The sequence below is a fragment of the Pongo abelii genome, chromosome 1 (assembly GCF_028885655.2).
Source record: "Pongo abelii isolate AG06213 chromosome 1, NHGRI_mPonAbe1-v2.0_pri, whole genome shotgun sequence".
NCBI classification, from domain to species: Eukaryota; Metazoa; Chordata; class Mammalia; order Primates; family Hominidae; genus Pongo; species Pongo abelii.
The window spans coordinates 63,734,540-63,752,115 of NC_071985.2; the positions used below are offsets into that span (position 1 = coordinate 63,734,540).

Genomic DNA, 17,576 nt, shown 5'->3' on the forward strand with positions numbered 1-17,576 from the left:
GCATCAAACTTAAAACTAAATGCTCCAGACACCTGCTGCTGGGCCTTCACTTCTACTGGTAGCTTCTTAAGGCAGCAGCATCAAAAGAGGGAGATATTTCATATTTACCATAGACATTCAAGTTAAAAATGCGGTCTTCTTCTCCAGCGGGATTAGTAGCAACACATGTGTATTTCCCTGTGTCAGATGTAAGAGCTCCATAAATATTTAATGTACTGCCATTTGCACTCACTCTACGGAAAAGATCATAACAGAGGGGCTGAGATGAGTTTGAATCTATTTCACTAAGTACATGAAAGCCTATTAAAATCAGTTACTGAAAGTGATGGAAAATTCAAACAACCAACTGAAATTCTACAGTAGTGAGTCTCATATCCACCACCTCCTTATAAGGAAAAAAGGAAATGAACAAAATCAGGCATACTTCTCTATTCAAATCATAGGCAAAGACATGATTTTCTCTGGGATGATAGAATACTATATTCTTAGCAATATAAGGTTTGAATTAAATGCATGTTATACAAAATTCTGGCATAAAAATTGAAGACTGTTACAATGAGAAACAAAAAATTACACATAAAAATCTAGTTATAAACAACTTAATATAGTAATAAACAACTTAATACCTTAATGCAAAATACAATAGGATCATTTAAATTGTGACAACAATTTGGTATCATATGTGGCTATATTTTGCAAACATTTTTTCTACAAATTGCTAAATAAAGCTTTTCTTTTGAATTACATAATAGTAAAAGATAAATATACAATGAGATCATTAAAGATCTCTAAGCTAAGATTATTTCATTATTGGTTGTCTTCACACACCATTAATTACAAATCAAAATTTCCTGTGTTTTTTGTAGAGATTAAATTGCCATCTACAGTTACTTGTACAATAGTGGTTTCATTAGAATTACCCTGTGTCAAAAGTAAAAGCTCCATTTCTATTATATCTTGTTATTAAATGTTTATTGAGAGCTATATTATTATCTGGGATACAATTGTATTTTTTCTTTTTCAAAATAAAATTTTTTTAATTCCATGAGTTTAATTAAATTAATAAGCAAAAAGCAAGTTGCCATGGTCAAACAAAAGTAGTACATTGACTTTGGAAAAACTATTGTAGTTGACTGACAAACTGTACTACCTACAAATCTATACATATTATGGAATGAATAATAAAGATATAAGAATAAGTAAATTTAGAATGTTAATGTAGGAGAAGGAATGATAGACTCCAAATTCCTAGCTACAAATACTATCTTATATAAAAGATATCATATATAAAAGATCTTATCTTTATAGCCCATATAAAATCTTTAGGTACCATCAAATATGTAGTACTTGGTCTGGAATATGGCAAATACCAGCTGATTTAACAAAAATATTTAAATACCTGTTATTTACTCAAAAATGTTCACACCAGAGAAATAAAACTTAAAATGTATCCTCTAAAAGACTAGAAATTTTAATACACAATGAATACAAAGAAAACATTTATCTCTTTAAGTTATATATATTCAATTTATTGACCAGAAAATATACTCCAAACCCTTAAATTTACATATTAATCCAAAATATTAAAGTTTACAATACATGCAGTTAATGCCTACTTATGCATATAATTAATCTGGTATGTGTTAGGTAATGGGATTTTATGATGAAGTAATCTAGTACAATATCAAATTCCGGATTGTCCTTCCAAAGGAATTTGTTGTTGAAAGTAGTACCAGGTCTTTACCACATTATTATTCCATCTCTATGTGGTTTGCGGCATGGGTAACAAGTGCCAGCTGAAAATGGGATTTGGACAAACCATTATGAGAGTTATGACATTATTGTATCTTTTCTCAAAATGAGCCAGTCAGGATAGCATGCCCATCTCTATGTGGTTTGTTGCATGGGTAACAAGTGTCAGCTGAAAATGGCATCTGAACAAACCACTATAACAGTTATGACATTATTGTATCTTTTCTCAAAAGGAGCCAATTAGTATAGCACATACACAGTTTGGTGATTTCAGCATACAAAATCATATCTAGAATTATTGATGAATCATTTGTGAGATAAAGTTGGTTTGGCATTTGCAGGAAAGAACTAATTATTTTTATGGCATGGGCTTTAGTGTAACCATTCTGAAATTACAAGAATAAAATCACCAACAGTTAACACTACAGTTAATGAGTTAAAGTTCGTTAATGAGTTAATTAACATTACAGAGTTAAAGGATAAGAAACATACACAATTCTGAGTGATTCTCCAACGAGAATGTCTATGTCCAGTTCTCAAAAAAAAGTTTTTTGTTTCTTTGTGAATATAATGATAGCTAAGTTCCAATGGGATGGAATTTGGTATTATTATTCATGTGAAATTTGAAGCATAAAGCATTGTAGAAGGCCTTACAATTTATAATGGAAAGATTATTTTTAAACATACCGGATTCTTTCTGTTTCACCACTAGCTATGGGCTTTCCATCTTTAAGCCATTGAATAAGTGGAGTAGGAATGCCATTTGCATTGCAGACCAGCTCAACATTTTCTCCTAGAAGGGCACTGACATCACTTGGAATTTCAGCACCAGCAACACTTGGAGGGACTTTGGAGAAATAATTAGGAATTTCATTAACAAGACACAGGATATAAATTCTAATAAATGTAACGGAGTCATAGAACAATATGACATTTCTAGTTCATATTCTTTGTAGATTATGGTTCAAGGTCAAACTATTGTTATCTTCATGAATTACTTTTAAATGACAAAGATAAAGGAACACTTCAATATTTCTGGTGTATTTGTAAGTTGATATAATTATTTAGTCATGGGGCTAGTGATAGAGCTACCTCATGATCACACTTCCTGGCCAAATTAAATCACTCTTAGATTAAATCCTCAACGGATAGTACAGTTAAAGAACCACACGCACATAGGTAAGGCAGCCGTGCATTTTTTTCGTGTTTTTCTTTTACTCTTAATTCACTAGACTTATAGACTCTGTCTTATAAAATCTTGGCATAAAGGTTTGAGGAAATTATCTAAGTTGGTTATTTCTTTCTCCATTATTCAATTTAATTATTATTTATTTTGAACAATGGATAGGTTTACTGTAGTTCTGAAGAGCCAATAGCTTCTATTCTCTTTCTAGCCATCTTTGGTTTCCACTTTGATTTCACTGAGCAATATTGTGTAATAAAAATACTGCCAGTGGTATCAGATATAAACATGTTTGAATTCCTATTCTATATGATCATAGTGATGTGCAGAAGGTAGTTCACACCAGGTCACAAAAGCCAATTTTGTACATGTTTGCCCCACTCCATGTTTAGTAACATCCCTTTGGTAGGTTGAAATCTTGTATATATTAGATCATGGTGGGAATATTTACACCATGGAGACTGGCAAACAATTGGCTACAAATCATGGTCTTTTTGTCTGGAGAGAAAATTCTTAAACATTTACCAGCACATCACTGAATAATCTCTATAAATCTAATTTTAGTCATTCAGAAAATAATAATTTTACCACATTTGCAGAATTTAGAGTACTAAAGAAGTTGAGTCAATAAGAACATTAGTAATAAGAGACATCCTACAATGAGTATCTAATATATGACAAGCACTGGACTAGGTCCTATATGCATATACTATTTCTAGTTCTAAGACATAATAAAGTACATAAAAATCTGGTAAAATGTTTAGCCCTACAACATATCTCATGATTAGCATCTGTTATTATTAATGCACTAGACACAATTCAATGTGCAACTTCTGACATTGAATCTCTGACTAGCTGTTTTTCCTTTAGCTTCTGAAATCTCAAAGCATCACTAATCATTACAGAGAGACCAGTGATACCTGTGAACTTAATTCTTCTAATTGTATTTTTTTGGAGTTAGCTTTAGCAGAGCACAAAACAGATACATAATATTCATAATAGAATTCATAATTTATGAGAAATTCTTTCCCTAATAACTATAAGATTGGAAGAAAAAGTATTTCAACTTAGTTTCAAGTTAGACTTTCATTTCAGTTTCAATACTGAGCCAAATGTAATAATCAGAGGTTTACTGAAAATCAAAAGAAAACAAGTTGTCCCTGCAATGCTTAATACTATGTTGGAACATAGTAGGCATTAATTAAATATTTGATGAATTGCTCTTTATTATCATCTTAAAATAGTATAAGATTCATCATTCATTAAAATTTACCTAATCTACCTGTGGTCAGATCATAGTACAACTTCTTTGTGAATTAAATCTTATCTATACAAATAAGAACAGATCTATAGGCTTACCATCAAAATAAATTATACCAGTTTAAAATAAGTATAACTCCATAGAATATATACTATAGAAAGATAATAATGGAAGTGGAAATGGAAAATTGGAAAAAGTAGAGATTACCAAATGTCTACTATTCTTTTTTCCACATTTATGTCCATTTCCATGAAAACAGAATCTATTGGTAAATACAAGACAGAAAACTGATGATACTTTTTGATGATCTAAAGATACGTTGAATCAATTACTACTGATTCCTTTAAATGTAGATTATTTTGTACTATAAATGGAATAACAAAGAAATTGAAGATAGATCATAGTGGACAATACATACCTTGAATTGAAAGAAAGTAATATTTCTGGGCTTTTCCCTCCATATTTGAAGCAATACATGTATAGTTTCCACTATCTGAACGCTGAGACCGGGCAATCTGGAATTTGCTACCTCCAGACAAAATATGAACTTCTAGTGAGTCAGAATTTTCTAGAGGTAGAAACAAAGCACAATAAAACATAAAAAAACCTTCAAACTTTAACATCTCTAAAATTCATGATAAAATGTCTTGCTTTATGTGATAAACGTATTTCTTAAAAGTTCTCCATTTTCTTTTTTTAAAAAAAAATTCTTTATAAAACGACTAATCATTTTACAATGAGTCTATTTTGTAAATTTGTATTTCGGTGCATTAGCCTTCTTGAACTAAACACCCCTATGAGCATGGTACTTAAAATGTGCTAGTTTAAAAGTCTAGTGAATTAAGAGCAAAAGAAATACACACACACACACACACACACACACACACACACACACACACACAAATGCACGGTTGCCTTACCTATGCGCTTGTGGTTCTTTAACCATGCTATCGTGGGAGGTGGGATCCCAGTGGCATCACATGTTAATGTCACAGGATTGCTGATCGTCTCCACAATCACTTCTCTTTCAGGTCCTTCAATACTGGGTGGCACTGTAAAAAACAAAAAAACAAAAAACAAAAAAACAGAAGAAAATCATTTGTCGTCATTAAGCTAATTTGGAACACTTTTTTTCATTTGCATATCTGGGGGAAAAAGAGTTGTATTAGAGGCAAATGCTCACCATATACATTGAGGTGGAAATTTTTATCATCCCGTCCTGCTACATTTATAGCTCTACATACATACTGGCCTGTGTCAGATACCTAAAAGAAAAAGATACTATTGTATGTGCTCCATTAAGTTATAGATGACCAATCATACTGTTCGAGTTTAGATTAAATCATCAGTCATCTGTATGCTCAATGCCCCAGTTCTAATTGCCTTCTGCAATCTTGCTATTTTTTATAAAAATAGTCAATGGCATTGGCTATGTATTTTTTTTAATGAAAATCATTTTTCACTGTAGTAAAAGGGAATATGCAACTTCCAAGCGTCTTTTCCACCGCCCCACCAAGGTGTCATGACACTCAAACAAGAATAAAAGAGGCACCTCAGCTTTCTTAATGTGTAGCATTTGTCCATCAGCTAAAATCTCCACATGAGTAGACTCTGTTATCATCCGCCCATTCTTATACCAAGTGATGACTGGAGGTGGGACAGCGTTCGACTCACACTCCAAAGACACAGAAGTTCCCTCTCTTACATTAACTACAGAAAGAGATTCACTGTCATGGTCTTTAATGCTCGGGGGCACTGAGGGAAGAAAATAACAGAAGGATTTTTTTTTTTTCATTAAGGTGCTCAGATAGAAAATATTGAATACCAGTTTTAAAATAAAAGAATTTTATGAAGAGAGTAAAAACAAACCATAAACAGTCAGGGAAAACTTTTTCTTGCTTTCGCCAGCTTGATTGATAGCTATACAAGTGTATTCACCACCATCTGATACCTTGGCCCGAATAATCTGTAGAGTTCGACCACCTGTAGGTAAAGAGAATGCAAATTGTAGAGTGGTATACAGGTTGTTCTAACAACTATTTTACCAATCAGATAAATAGCAACATATATCCTTCCCCTTAGAGTAAAATTTATAGAGAAGCCTTCCTATTTAAAATAAAATAATTGGATCAGTTTTCTTTGATCTTTCCTTTATTATTCACCTAGTTCCTTATAAAGGAAGAGATTCATAGAATTTTTCTCTCCAGCATCCAAACATGGAGAGTAAAACTGTTTGATACAGGCTCTGGTGAGCAAATAGTAATTGTACTATGGTCAAAGTACGTTAAGTGTTTTCTGGGTTTAAATTTCCCACAATGCCAAGGTGTCTAATCTATCTGTCTATCTATCTATCTATCTATCTATCTATGTCTATCATCTATCCTAAAGAAACTTTAGAATTAAAAACAACCAGCAGATGTATCCAATGAAAGTACTATTTGCCATCTACCACTTGGTACTACTAGGCCGTTCTAAGCTGTTCTCTTTCTAAATTTTATCATTTCTTGAAGGAGACCTTGTTATTTGTACATTCCCACTAAAATCAGAGAAGTCTACAAAATCTTACCTTAATGACCCCAAATGGGCAAAGAGAGGCATTTACTGTGAATAAATAAATGAAGCACGACAAAAGTTTGGAAAGAGACTAATTTGAAATGCCATTTGTATTAAAATAAAGATGAGAAAATTTTACCTGCTTTATAGTAAGAAGTTCCTTACCAGGCACAATGAGAGTATTTGTGTTCAGTTTGATGGGCTGTTCATTCTTGAGCCAGCTGAGGTCAGGAGGTGGAAAACCAGAGACCTCACAGGCCAAAGAGATGAAATTGTTCACCACGACGGTAACATTTTCAGATTTAGGACCAACGATACTTGGAGGAACTATAATAGTAAATATATTAAAAGTGAAAGCAGGTGTTATCAACATATATTCCCATTTACTAAATATAAATCCAACCACTGTATTCTGCTAAAGGACTGAGTTAACGATTCTGTTCATTATCTAGCTGGCTGTCTTACAATTCCCTAATGCCTTCATCAAATTCACATTGGAGTTTATTTTTCCCAATTGAAAGAGAGCACTAGAATTTTCAGAGACAGAATTATTCTGCATTTTATTTGTAAAACATAGTCGACAATTCCTAAGATGATTTTGTCAATGTACAAAGGAGACCTAATGTGCTTTTTATTAAGTATATTTGAATAATCTTGTTAATATTTTATTTTTACTTAAGTGCTGTAGAAAAGGAGATAATAGTGAGAATTTCAATATTAAAGAGACAGGAGGAGATTTTTTAGGAGATAATGGGGCAGGGATCTAGAATCAGGTTAGACTTCGGCCTTTGGAAGGTAGAGCAATGCATTTCTCTTATTTTAACAAGAAGGAAGAAAGAAACGGCAGGAACAGATGTGGTCAGTACTCTCAATTTGATGGTAGGAATTTGAGGTGGATTTCTAGAATATGCTTTCTCTTTTCCCTGAAAAAGAGAAGGTGAAAGTGTTAATATTTACTGAGAGAAAGTGAGAGGGGGCTGTTATGAACTGAATGTTTCTGTCCCCGCAAATTCATATGTTGGAGCCCTAAGTTCCAGTGTGGCTGTATTTGAAGATGAGGCCTTTAAGGAAGCAATTAAGGTCAAATGATTCCTTAGGATTAGTGTCCTTAACAAGAGCCACCAGAGAACTGGCTCTCTCTCACCAAGCATGCTCAGAAGAAAGGCTATGTCAGGCCATGTGAAGACAAAGCAGGTGCCTGCAAGCCAGGTGGACAGCCTTCTCCAGACACCAAACCCTGCCAGTACCTTGATCTTGGACTTTCTGGCCACCAGAACTTTGAGAAAATAAATTTCTGTTCTTTAAGCCACACTGTCTCTGGTCTTGTTAAAGCAGCCTGAGCAGACCAAGACAGTGGCCACCTGATATTTTTGAGGAGGGCATGAAGGTTTAAGAGAATCACTATAGTGTAGAGACAAAACGACAAGTCGCAATCAGCATGGAGGGCTCAGTTCAAGCTGGTACTATGAATTTATAATGACATCAATATTCCTGCCTTCAAGATTTACTTCAGCCATGGTGAGCTACCTAAGTGCAGGTAGCGTACAGACGTGGAATTTAGTGAGGGGCATTAGAGAGAAGCAGGTATAAAACTTATGGAATAAACTGCCTGCATTAAAATCCTGGTGCAGCATTTGCAAGCTGTGTAACTTTGAGCATGTTACTTAATCTCGCCAAGCCTTGCCTTTTTGACGTCCAGGGGAGGCGTAAAATGGTAGCAAGCACATATGGTTATTGAGATAATGAAGTGAAATAACCTATATAAAACATTTGGCACAGCACCTGGTAGGTTTCAAGCAGTCAGTTTGTTGTCCCTGTTGTTATATGCAGATTTGAGCTTTTACTGAGCAAGAGTGATGAGAAGATATGGGCTAAGAGAAGTGACTGAAATGCTGTTCCACAAAAATTAAGCTGCCCATGAAGGAAAGTGAAAAGAGCTAAAACCTAAGATGCCAACAGACTGAAGGAGTACAAAAGAAGCAAGCATAGTTGTAGAGGGAGATAACAAATGGTATTGTTTTACATGAAAATAATTTACATTATTTCCCCTCAAATGAATTTTCCAATATTTAAGTAATGAGTTCCTGATTGCAGTCAGGAACTCAAGACATCATTAACTGGTGAAAGGAGAAACACATTTCTGAACTCCAATCCTTATTGGTAAAACACTAGTGATTACTTCCTCACAAGTCACTGTCCCACTTCAGGTGTTTCTACTGTACATTGCAAAGAGGCAACGATTATGAAGAAAATATAATAAACATGCAGAAAACATTTATTTAGCAACTACCACAACTATAGACACCATTCTAGACTTAGGGAGACCAAGATAAGTAATAAGATATGAACATCTGCCTAGAGCACTTACAATAAAGTTATGGGATAGAGGCAAAGATACAGATACATGAAGATAACACAAGGCAACATATGGAACTGCCACAATTGGGGTATTTACAAGATGCTTTTTTGTCATAGAGAAGGAAAAATGAATTTTGCCTTGAGCAATCAGGAAAACTAATCAGTATTTTATTTTCCAATATTTACTGCACTTTACAGATTAGAATGTGTGCTTTCACAATGATTATGTTTGTTTAATTAATTCATTCTTCCTGAGAATTCATAACACATGTGTTCCTGCTCTGGTTAGATTTATCCATTCAAAAAACTTCAAAGACACTTATTAAGCATCTACAGTGTGTTACTCACTGTGCTAAGTACTGGAATTAAAAAGATAAAAGTGTTTTAAATATCTATTACACAAACACCAAATACTGCTAGATACCAATACTCACTACATATCACACCAAAGAAGAATATTTATCATGCTACATAAAAGTCCTTTCGAAGGCAGAAATTTTTGATGACATTTCAAATTTCAGTTACTTCCAAAATGAGCTAGAATTTTATGTGTGTATTACCTATGTAAAGGAGATCTTTTATAATGATTATTCACCACTTCCAATTTAATATTCTGGAAGCACCAGCATCTCACAAAATAAAACTACTCTTTTGCAGTATTCAACTACTTTTTTTTTTTTAGCAAAAAATGGTATTTATGGAGTGTCTAGCATGTATTTAAAAGAGTTTGATGAATGAATTAGGTATGCTGGTGGTTTTAAAGGAATTATTTAACTCCACAAAGTGACTTTTTCTTCTCCAGGGAGTATATTAGTTACTAGAGGACATAGCTCAACATGAATTCTGCACTTAAGGACAGAAACCAATTCCAATCATGACTAGCGGATAGATTTTTATGAGTAGAAGACCTGTATTTGCTTCTAACTTTATAAACTTGTAATCATTAATATTTTAAATTCTGATTTTCCTTTCAAATATGCAGGCGTAGTTATTTTCTCTTGAGAGACTGAAGTAATATAAAAACTGTGTTCCTGGAAGTTTTATACTTTATAAATCCTACTAGCCATCGTGGAAAGAAAGAAGAGAGGGGATTGAATGAGTATAGGCTCCTCACATTGTTTAAGTTAAAAATACAAAATAAGCCTACATAATCTAAAACAGAAATTTTCTGCTTTTCCAAGCATACCCTAACAGATGGTTTTGGAACTGAGCTCTTACCATGAACATTGAGGTTAAAATATTTTTTGGCACTCCCAGCTGTGTTCTCAGCAACACACACATACCTGCCGATATCTATTATTTGAGTATTCAGAATCTAAGGGAAAAATGAAGAAATTCCAAATAAAATTTTGAATAAAGCAACTTGTCATATTTGTCTATTTTTTAGAATAAATAATATATATTATTTCAATAACAGATAAAAAAAATGTTGTACATACTAGTGCTGATGCTAGCTTTTATTAGGTAAATCAAATAAATATTTACTAAGATTTTTAATCAGGAAAGGTAATTCTATACATATTTGTGGTATGTTGACTAGAAAAAAAATGTCCCAAATTATTCTCCCACTTCCCTCTCTCTGCCTCTGGCATTGTGACTTTGACACCCCTCCCATCAGGAAGTAGAATTTGTGTTGGTCTTGTGACTGGTTTTGGTCAACAGGGCGTGATGGAAGTGACTGTCATTTCAAAACTGAAGCCTGTTCACTTGTGCTCACTCTTTTGGAACCCTGCCAGCACCATGTGAGGCAGCCAGGGTTAGCCTGCTGGAGGGTAGAGATCACTTGGGGAAGAATCATCACAGTTTTTATTGCAACTTAGGCCCCAGATATGTGTGCGATCCCAGCCAAGGCCACATCCGGAAGAATCATCTAGCAAACCAGCAGGCTTCTGAGTTAAAAAAATGCTTATTGTTTCAAGTCATTAAGTTTTGGAGTGGTTTGTTTTATGCAGCTAATATAACAATTATGTTTTCTTCATTTTATTGCATAGAAATTTCTATCCAACTATATATCTTTTGGACTTGGACACAGAACCATTGAAGTATTTTGGTAGCGGTTATATGATTATCACATAGAAATAGTCACAATATTTAGAAGATACTTTGAATATTAAGGTTATTTATAGGTAATAAACCTCATTCTCTTTTGAATAAGGAATTCCATGAGATATGTCCTATGTTGGATACACTGAAGGTTATGCTTGGATTCTTGAGCCAATCGAATATTATTTATTTTGCTCAAGAAGTAATTTATCAAATTGTACCCTAACAAAAGAATTGGTATTATTTCTACAAGTGCCTTTCTTTCAGGACATGTGAAAAGAAGAATATGGACACACCATTGGTAAACAACAATCCAGGATATGTATGTGATTTTCATAATTTTTATTATTATCAACCTTTTGCCTACATACAAATTTAAATATATATAGGGAACTTCCTACCATTTAGAATTTTACCAACAGAAATATATAATGGAAAGGATTGCAATAATGATTTGTTTATAATACAATTTTTATCACAAAGGCCATATTGTAGTCAACTGAGGTGTGTGTGTATGTGTGTGTAGAACATTTCTGGAAAAATCCACACAAAACTATTAACAGTGGTAACCTCTGGTAGTGGGAATAGAATGAGGAAGAAGAATTTTATTTTATATACCTTTGATGGTTGGTTATTTTTACAAATATAATATTTACAAGCTAATAAAAATTTTTGTTTGTTTTGGGGAGCTTTATTGAGGTATAGTTCATAAATAGGGATTATATATATTTAAGATACAAAACTTGATGTTTTGATACATGTAGACATTGTGAAATGATCATTGCAATCAACCGAATTCACTTATCTATCACCTCACATATTTTCGTTTTTTCCTTCTTTCCCTCTCTCTTTCCCTCCCTCCCTCCCTCTCTTTCTTTCTTCTTTTTCTTTCTCTCTTTCTCTCTCTCTCCCTTCCTCCCTCCCTCCCTTCCTTTCTTCCTTCCTTCCTCTCTTTCTCTTTCTTTTCATTTCCTCCCTTCCTTCCTTCCTCCCTCTCTCCCTCTCTCTAAAGTCAAAAACAATTATTACAAAATGCAAAGTCAAATAGCTCTTTTAAAATTAGATCTTTACTTTTACCTGCAGAATTCGTCCATTAGATTGAAATTTATGATGGTCATCTTCTAGCAAGGGCTGTCCATCTTTCTGCCAGGAATTCCGTGGTGCTGGGCTGCCACTGGATAAACACTCCATCAGTGCACTCTTGTTCACCAGCACGGTGACCTCTTCAGGGAGATCACTATTTGCTCCCTTGATAATTGGCGGCACTAACAAAGGATTGCAACAAAGGGATAAAAATGGGCAACAGTCTTTTCTAAATTATGCTAATTTTCTGACAGCTTTAAAAAGTTTGGGATAATAATAGAGAAGCAAAACTTGAAGGAGAAACTATGATCCCCAGGTAACATTTTATACTAATAAATTGGGGTGGTGAAAACAGTATTTGAACTTGGCTTTATTCTCTTCCCTCTCTTCACTTATGCTAGACTAATCCCTCAGATAGTATCATTCCCATTTAGCCCAAACTCAATTCTTCTCCAATATATATTTTACTTCTCTCTCAGCCCGTCCCACTACACCTTCTGAGTTGTCAAGCAGACATATAAGAAGCATCTGTATAAATAGATATCTAAGTCTATATGGTCATCCAGAGGGGACAGATAAATTACACCTTTTAAAGTGTATTTGAAATGTTCAGATTTGGCCTTATTTGGAATGGAATTGCCTGGGCAATTCAAACTGCGTTTCCCAGCCTCAGCACCGGTGGTATCAGCATGAGCATCACCTGGGAGCTTGGTTAAAAATGCACATTCTTGGGCCCCAAGTAACTTCAATAGGCATCTCTGAGGAAGGGCCGATAAATCTGTCTTAACAAGCTCTTCAGGTGATCTTTATGTATGCTAAAGTTTGAGAAGTCCCACTCTAGATTTTTCTACATGTGTTCATTCTTGTTTAAAATAATACTATAGAATCCAGCTACACATTAGTTATGAAAAATCATGTTACATATAGAATTTTAAATATGAAAATGTTAAATGAACTAGGAACACATGTTGACTGCTTTGGTAAATGCAGAAATTGGTTTTTAAAATAAATAATCATTTTTGTTTTGAAAGCTTGGTTATTTTTCCCCCACTTTAAAAATATACCTTATTTTTAGCAATCAGTAAAGACTGCAAGTTGATGTAGATGCTATCTTTTGGTATCTGGGTTTCCAACAACTAAACTGAAAGTCTGTAAAGAAAATACTCAATGCCACAGAGCACACAATAGAATTTCAATGTTATTTTGAATGCATACTTTCACATTCAAAGCTACATGATTGATTTTACTATACTTCAGATAATATAAAATGTATAATTTGAACTGCAGATTAATAAATAATAAACTTGAGTTTTAGATTAAATGAGACTATCACTACCCAACATCAAGAAAACCAATCAAGAGCTGAAGCATTAGGAGGGCTAGGAGACTCAGGCACTGACATGCAGAAGCCCCCACCTCAGCTCTTTGCTTCCACCTGTTCCAGCTGCCACACCCTACCAGTTGGGTTACACCACTCAGAATTGTTCTCAGTGGCCCTCCCTGCACCTAGGAGGTGAGCAGCAGACATGAAACAGCCCTAATTCAGAATTTGGGGGCCAGTTAATTTTTCTTGCTTTGTTCCACCTTCTAAACTCATCTCCAACTTGCTTGCTAACTTCCTAATTGAAAATAACAGCCTGAGGCATGAACGTCTATCCTTGAGCATCAAATTCCATAGTTTCATTTCAATTTCACTGAATCGCAGTCTTTCCCTACCTATATTATCAACTCCTACTCACCCTAAATTAAACTCTTTCCAAATTTAGGTCTGTAAGGTACATGGATGTGTTTGGTCAATGAATAGGCAGAGGCAGACATCCAGGCCTGCGTGACTCAGTGGGACTGATGCGCAGGCACATACCTCTACTTGTTATGTAACCTGTTTGCGTAAGTTCATACATGGCTCTGAGCCACTGTTGTCTTTAGAAGGTATAACTGCTCTGCGACACTGTGTACGGGGCTCAGTTTGGCATGGCATAGCATGGCTTGACATGGCTTGCGTGTGCCCAGAGAGAGAGAGTAATACTACTGACCACTGTAAGGGAGAGCCAGGCTCCTTTAAGGCAGGCAGGAACCAGCTCGTCCCCAGAGAGAAAGAGTTAAGCTGCTAACACTGCAAGAGAGAGCTGGCCTTGCAGGCCAGCCATACAGCCATGCATGGGAGCCGGCTGCTGAGAGGAGCCACAGAGGCAGAGCAAAAAGCCAAGATAAAGGCGGACAGTGTAAGAGAGCTAGTGTGAGAGAGCTGCTGATGAGAGAGCTGCTAAACACAACTAGAGCTGGGGCTCGAACCTGATCCCAAGCAGGACATATGGCGTAGTTGTGAACCTGACAAGGTCAAGTTAAGCCAGGTGGTCCAAGATATTCCTTCACTGTCCTTGACAATGTCAGCATTGATTTTTTAATTGTCATCTCCTCTCTTTTCCTTGTAACTCTCTCATGAACTTTAAAATCTATGTTAATTGTTATGTCACTTATCTTTTCCCTTACAGGAAAAATACTTCTTCAACTCTCTGTTCATGCATTCAGATGGTGATCTGGTTCAAGGATGGACACATGAACTAGACCTTATCAATTAGAACATTGCAACCTCTTGCTGTCTGTGATTGGCTCTGGATGGATACGTGATTCACACTTGGCCAATTAAAACCATGGAAATCAATTCTAGGGTTTCAATTGTAAATACTAAGAGAAAAAACTTTCATTTGAATATGGAACTAGGAGGATGCAAGCCTAGAGCTGCTAGAGGCCACCTTGCTATCCAAGGGGATCCCCGTCCCTGAGAGTGACATTAATAAACAAGAGCCGAGTCAAGAGAGAGGTAAAGGCTGGTTGACCTCATTTGAACCACAGAAGTCAGACATGACTGCAGCCAGCTCTATTTTGGGACTTTTCTGATTCATAAGTCAATGAATTCTTTTTTTTTTTTTCATTTAAGTCAGTTTGTTTCTTAATACTTCAAGAGTCCTGACTAGTGTGCTGTCAATTTGTAGAACATAATTACCTCCTTGGGAGAACTATCAGTTTCTGGTTATCTTTATAGTCTCAAAAGTGCTTAGTGTAACATCCTGCAAACATTAGTTCCTCAAAAATACTTTTCAGTAAAAGAATGAACAATAAACAAAAGAAAAACTCACCGAGTACACGGACATCATACTGAAGGGAATCTTCTCCAGCCTCATTCACAGCCACACATGTGTATCTCCCAGCATCTTCTACTTTAGCCCGAGGAATCTGCAACACTCGCCCTCCTGAAAATAATATCCCACTATGTTTACTCCTCTAATCTTAGAGTGAACACAAGCCGTAAACAGAGATACAAATTTTCAGGTCTAATGACTGCCTTACATTTTCTTTCAAGGTTCCTGTTTCATCCAATGGTTCAGTTTTAATCTCAGATACCACTTTCACAACAAACACTGCATTATTAAAAAGTGACCCAACATGTGAATCGGAACTCCTGAGAAAAGAATAGCTCATGTAGATTTTCCTAGAAGGGGGAATGCTACTCTATGTGCTTTATCATGTTTCCTAGGGAATGTTACTATATAGTGACTCCTTGCTTTTATAGTTTTGAACACTTTTAATAGAAGTTTACACCATTTGCTGCAAGTACTTGTTTGAGAAAGCAATATCCAAGGATGTAAAAGTATAAAGTGTACTATTTTACATACGTTCTTATGAGGATAGCTGTGTATTTTTAAACATCATGTAGATATTATTTCAAATTTAGAGAAAAGTTGCAATAATTATATAAAGACTTTTACTCATGTTCACCAATTATTTATATTTCACTCCATTTGCTTTATCTCTCTCTGTCATATGTATATAATCTTTTTCTGAACCATTCAAGAATAAGTTGGAGACATGGTGCCCTTTCACCCCTAAAATACTCATAAATCCATATTTCACAACAACAAGGATAATCCCTTATATAACCGTGTTACAATGATTAAAAACAGAAAATTTAAAATCAAAACAAAACTACTATTGAATCCACAGTTCATAATCAAATTTCATTATTGTTGCAATAATGTTTTTTATAGCCATTTTCCCCAAGCCCAGATCTAATTTAGGATCACATATTAGATAGAGTTACCGTATCTACTTAGTCTCTTTTCATTTTTATTTTCAAGATATTCTTTTATTTAATTGGGGTCAAATTTACACTCAATTACTTAATGCACTGACCTTAAGTGTACAATCTGATGAATTTTGACAAGCCCTGTATATTTGAATGCTTGTTAAAATTAAATAGAAGCCTTGAAAATATTATTCCATAACAGTTTAAACATCTTTGCTCTCAATAAACCAGGTAACAATTTAAATATTTGAAACTAATAATCTTCCCTATTTATTTATGATAAGTGCATTTAATAAACTGAGTAGTAATGATCTATAAATATATATTAGCATTTATGTTAATAATATATATAAACCAAACTGATTATCTTATTTGCACTGATAGAGAAATGGAGGCAAAAGGAAGCCAACGGACTTTGTGTTGATAGAGTGATGCGTAGTAGATCTGAAAAGTTTACTAAGCTATTCTCTCCTATTGTCTAATTCTCAACCAAGACTCTTCTAGATTGAAGCAACGTGGATGCCAGTGGCATTCAGCGGCCTGACAGTTACATTACTTGGCCAGAGACCCAACCAATTCAATTCGTCTAATACATGAGAGGAAACACATTTGGCAGAGAGTCAGCTTTTCACCCTGTTGGTAGCAATCTTTACCTGGCAAAATCAATACTTTATCACTTGAGGTCAGAGGGTGGCCATCTTTGTACCATGTCAGTGTAGGAGGGGGAGCAGCATTTGTCTCACAGTAAAGAGAAATGGGATTGTTGATGATCACATCTTTGGTTTCACCATTCCTGCCGGTATCTAGCATGTTTCCTATTTCCCAGAGTTTCTGAAAACTTGGAGGAACTATAGAGGAAAGGCATTAAATGTTGGTCACATATAAATGCTTAAACAAAGATCTTGGCTGTGTTTTCACCAGAGTGATTTGTGAAAGCAATAGATTAGACAATGTGAAAATAATTTCAAGTACTGACACCACCACCAACTCTAGCCCTTAGTCAACAAAGTAGTAGATGAAAGTCGAAGCTGGTTCTTAAGTGGAAGAACAAGAAATATGAGGCCCAGAATGCTGTGCTCACGCTTTGTTTTCCCTGTTAAAGGGCTCTGGCACTTAGACAATAAAGGGGCTCACTCTCAGGAAGGAGCATTGCTAAATGATACACAGCAGGAAAGACTAATTTTGAGAAACCATTAAAAAATACTGGTTCAATTGAGAGCATTTCACAGTGATTTGGCTTATTAAGAAGGCTAAAGAAA

The 17,576-nt window shown here is 34.9% G+C and overlaps 1 protein-coding gene across 4 annotated transcripts in view; it reads right to left on the bottom strand.

Annotated features, from left to right (window-relative positions):
* The window catches only part of HMCN1 (hemicentin 1), a 446,669-nt gene that overhangs the window by 97,247 nt on the left and 331,846 nt on the right, over positions 1 to 17,576 (bottom strand). For all 4 annotated transcript variants that reach the window (XM_024256979.3, XM_002809691.5, XM_024256990.3 and 1 more), the window contains 12 exons: positions 16,971 to 17,165; positions 15,371 to 15,484; positions 12,228 to 12,415; positions 10,326 to 10,422; positions 6,915 to 7,076; positions 6,066 to 6,179; positions 5,749 to 5,951; positions 5,380 to 5,461; positions 5,117 to 5,248; positions 4,615 to 4,764; positions 2,440 to 2,599; positions 109 to 233 (listed from right to left, as the gene is read on the bottom strand). In XM_024256979.3, the coding sequence (XP_024112747.2) occupies positions 109 to 233; positions 2,440 to 2,599; positions 4,615 to 4,764; positions 5,117 to 5,248; positions 5,380 to 5,461; positions 5,749 to 5,951; positions 6,066 to 6,179; positions 6,915 to 7,076; positions 10,326 to 10,422; positions 12,228 to 12,415; positions 15,371 to 15,484; positions 16,971 to 17,165 (1,722 nt within the window). The remainder of the gene's footprint in view (positions 1 to 108; positions 234 to 2,439; positions 2,600 to 4,614; positions 4,765 to 5,116; positions 5,249 to 5,379; positions 5,462 to 5,748; positions 5,952 to 6,065; positions 6,180 to 6,914; positions 7,077 to 10,325; positions 10,423 to 12,227; positions 12,416 to 15,370; positions 15,485 to 16,970; positions 17,166 to 17,576) is intronic.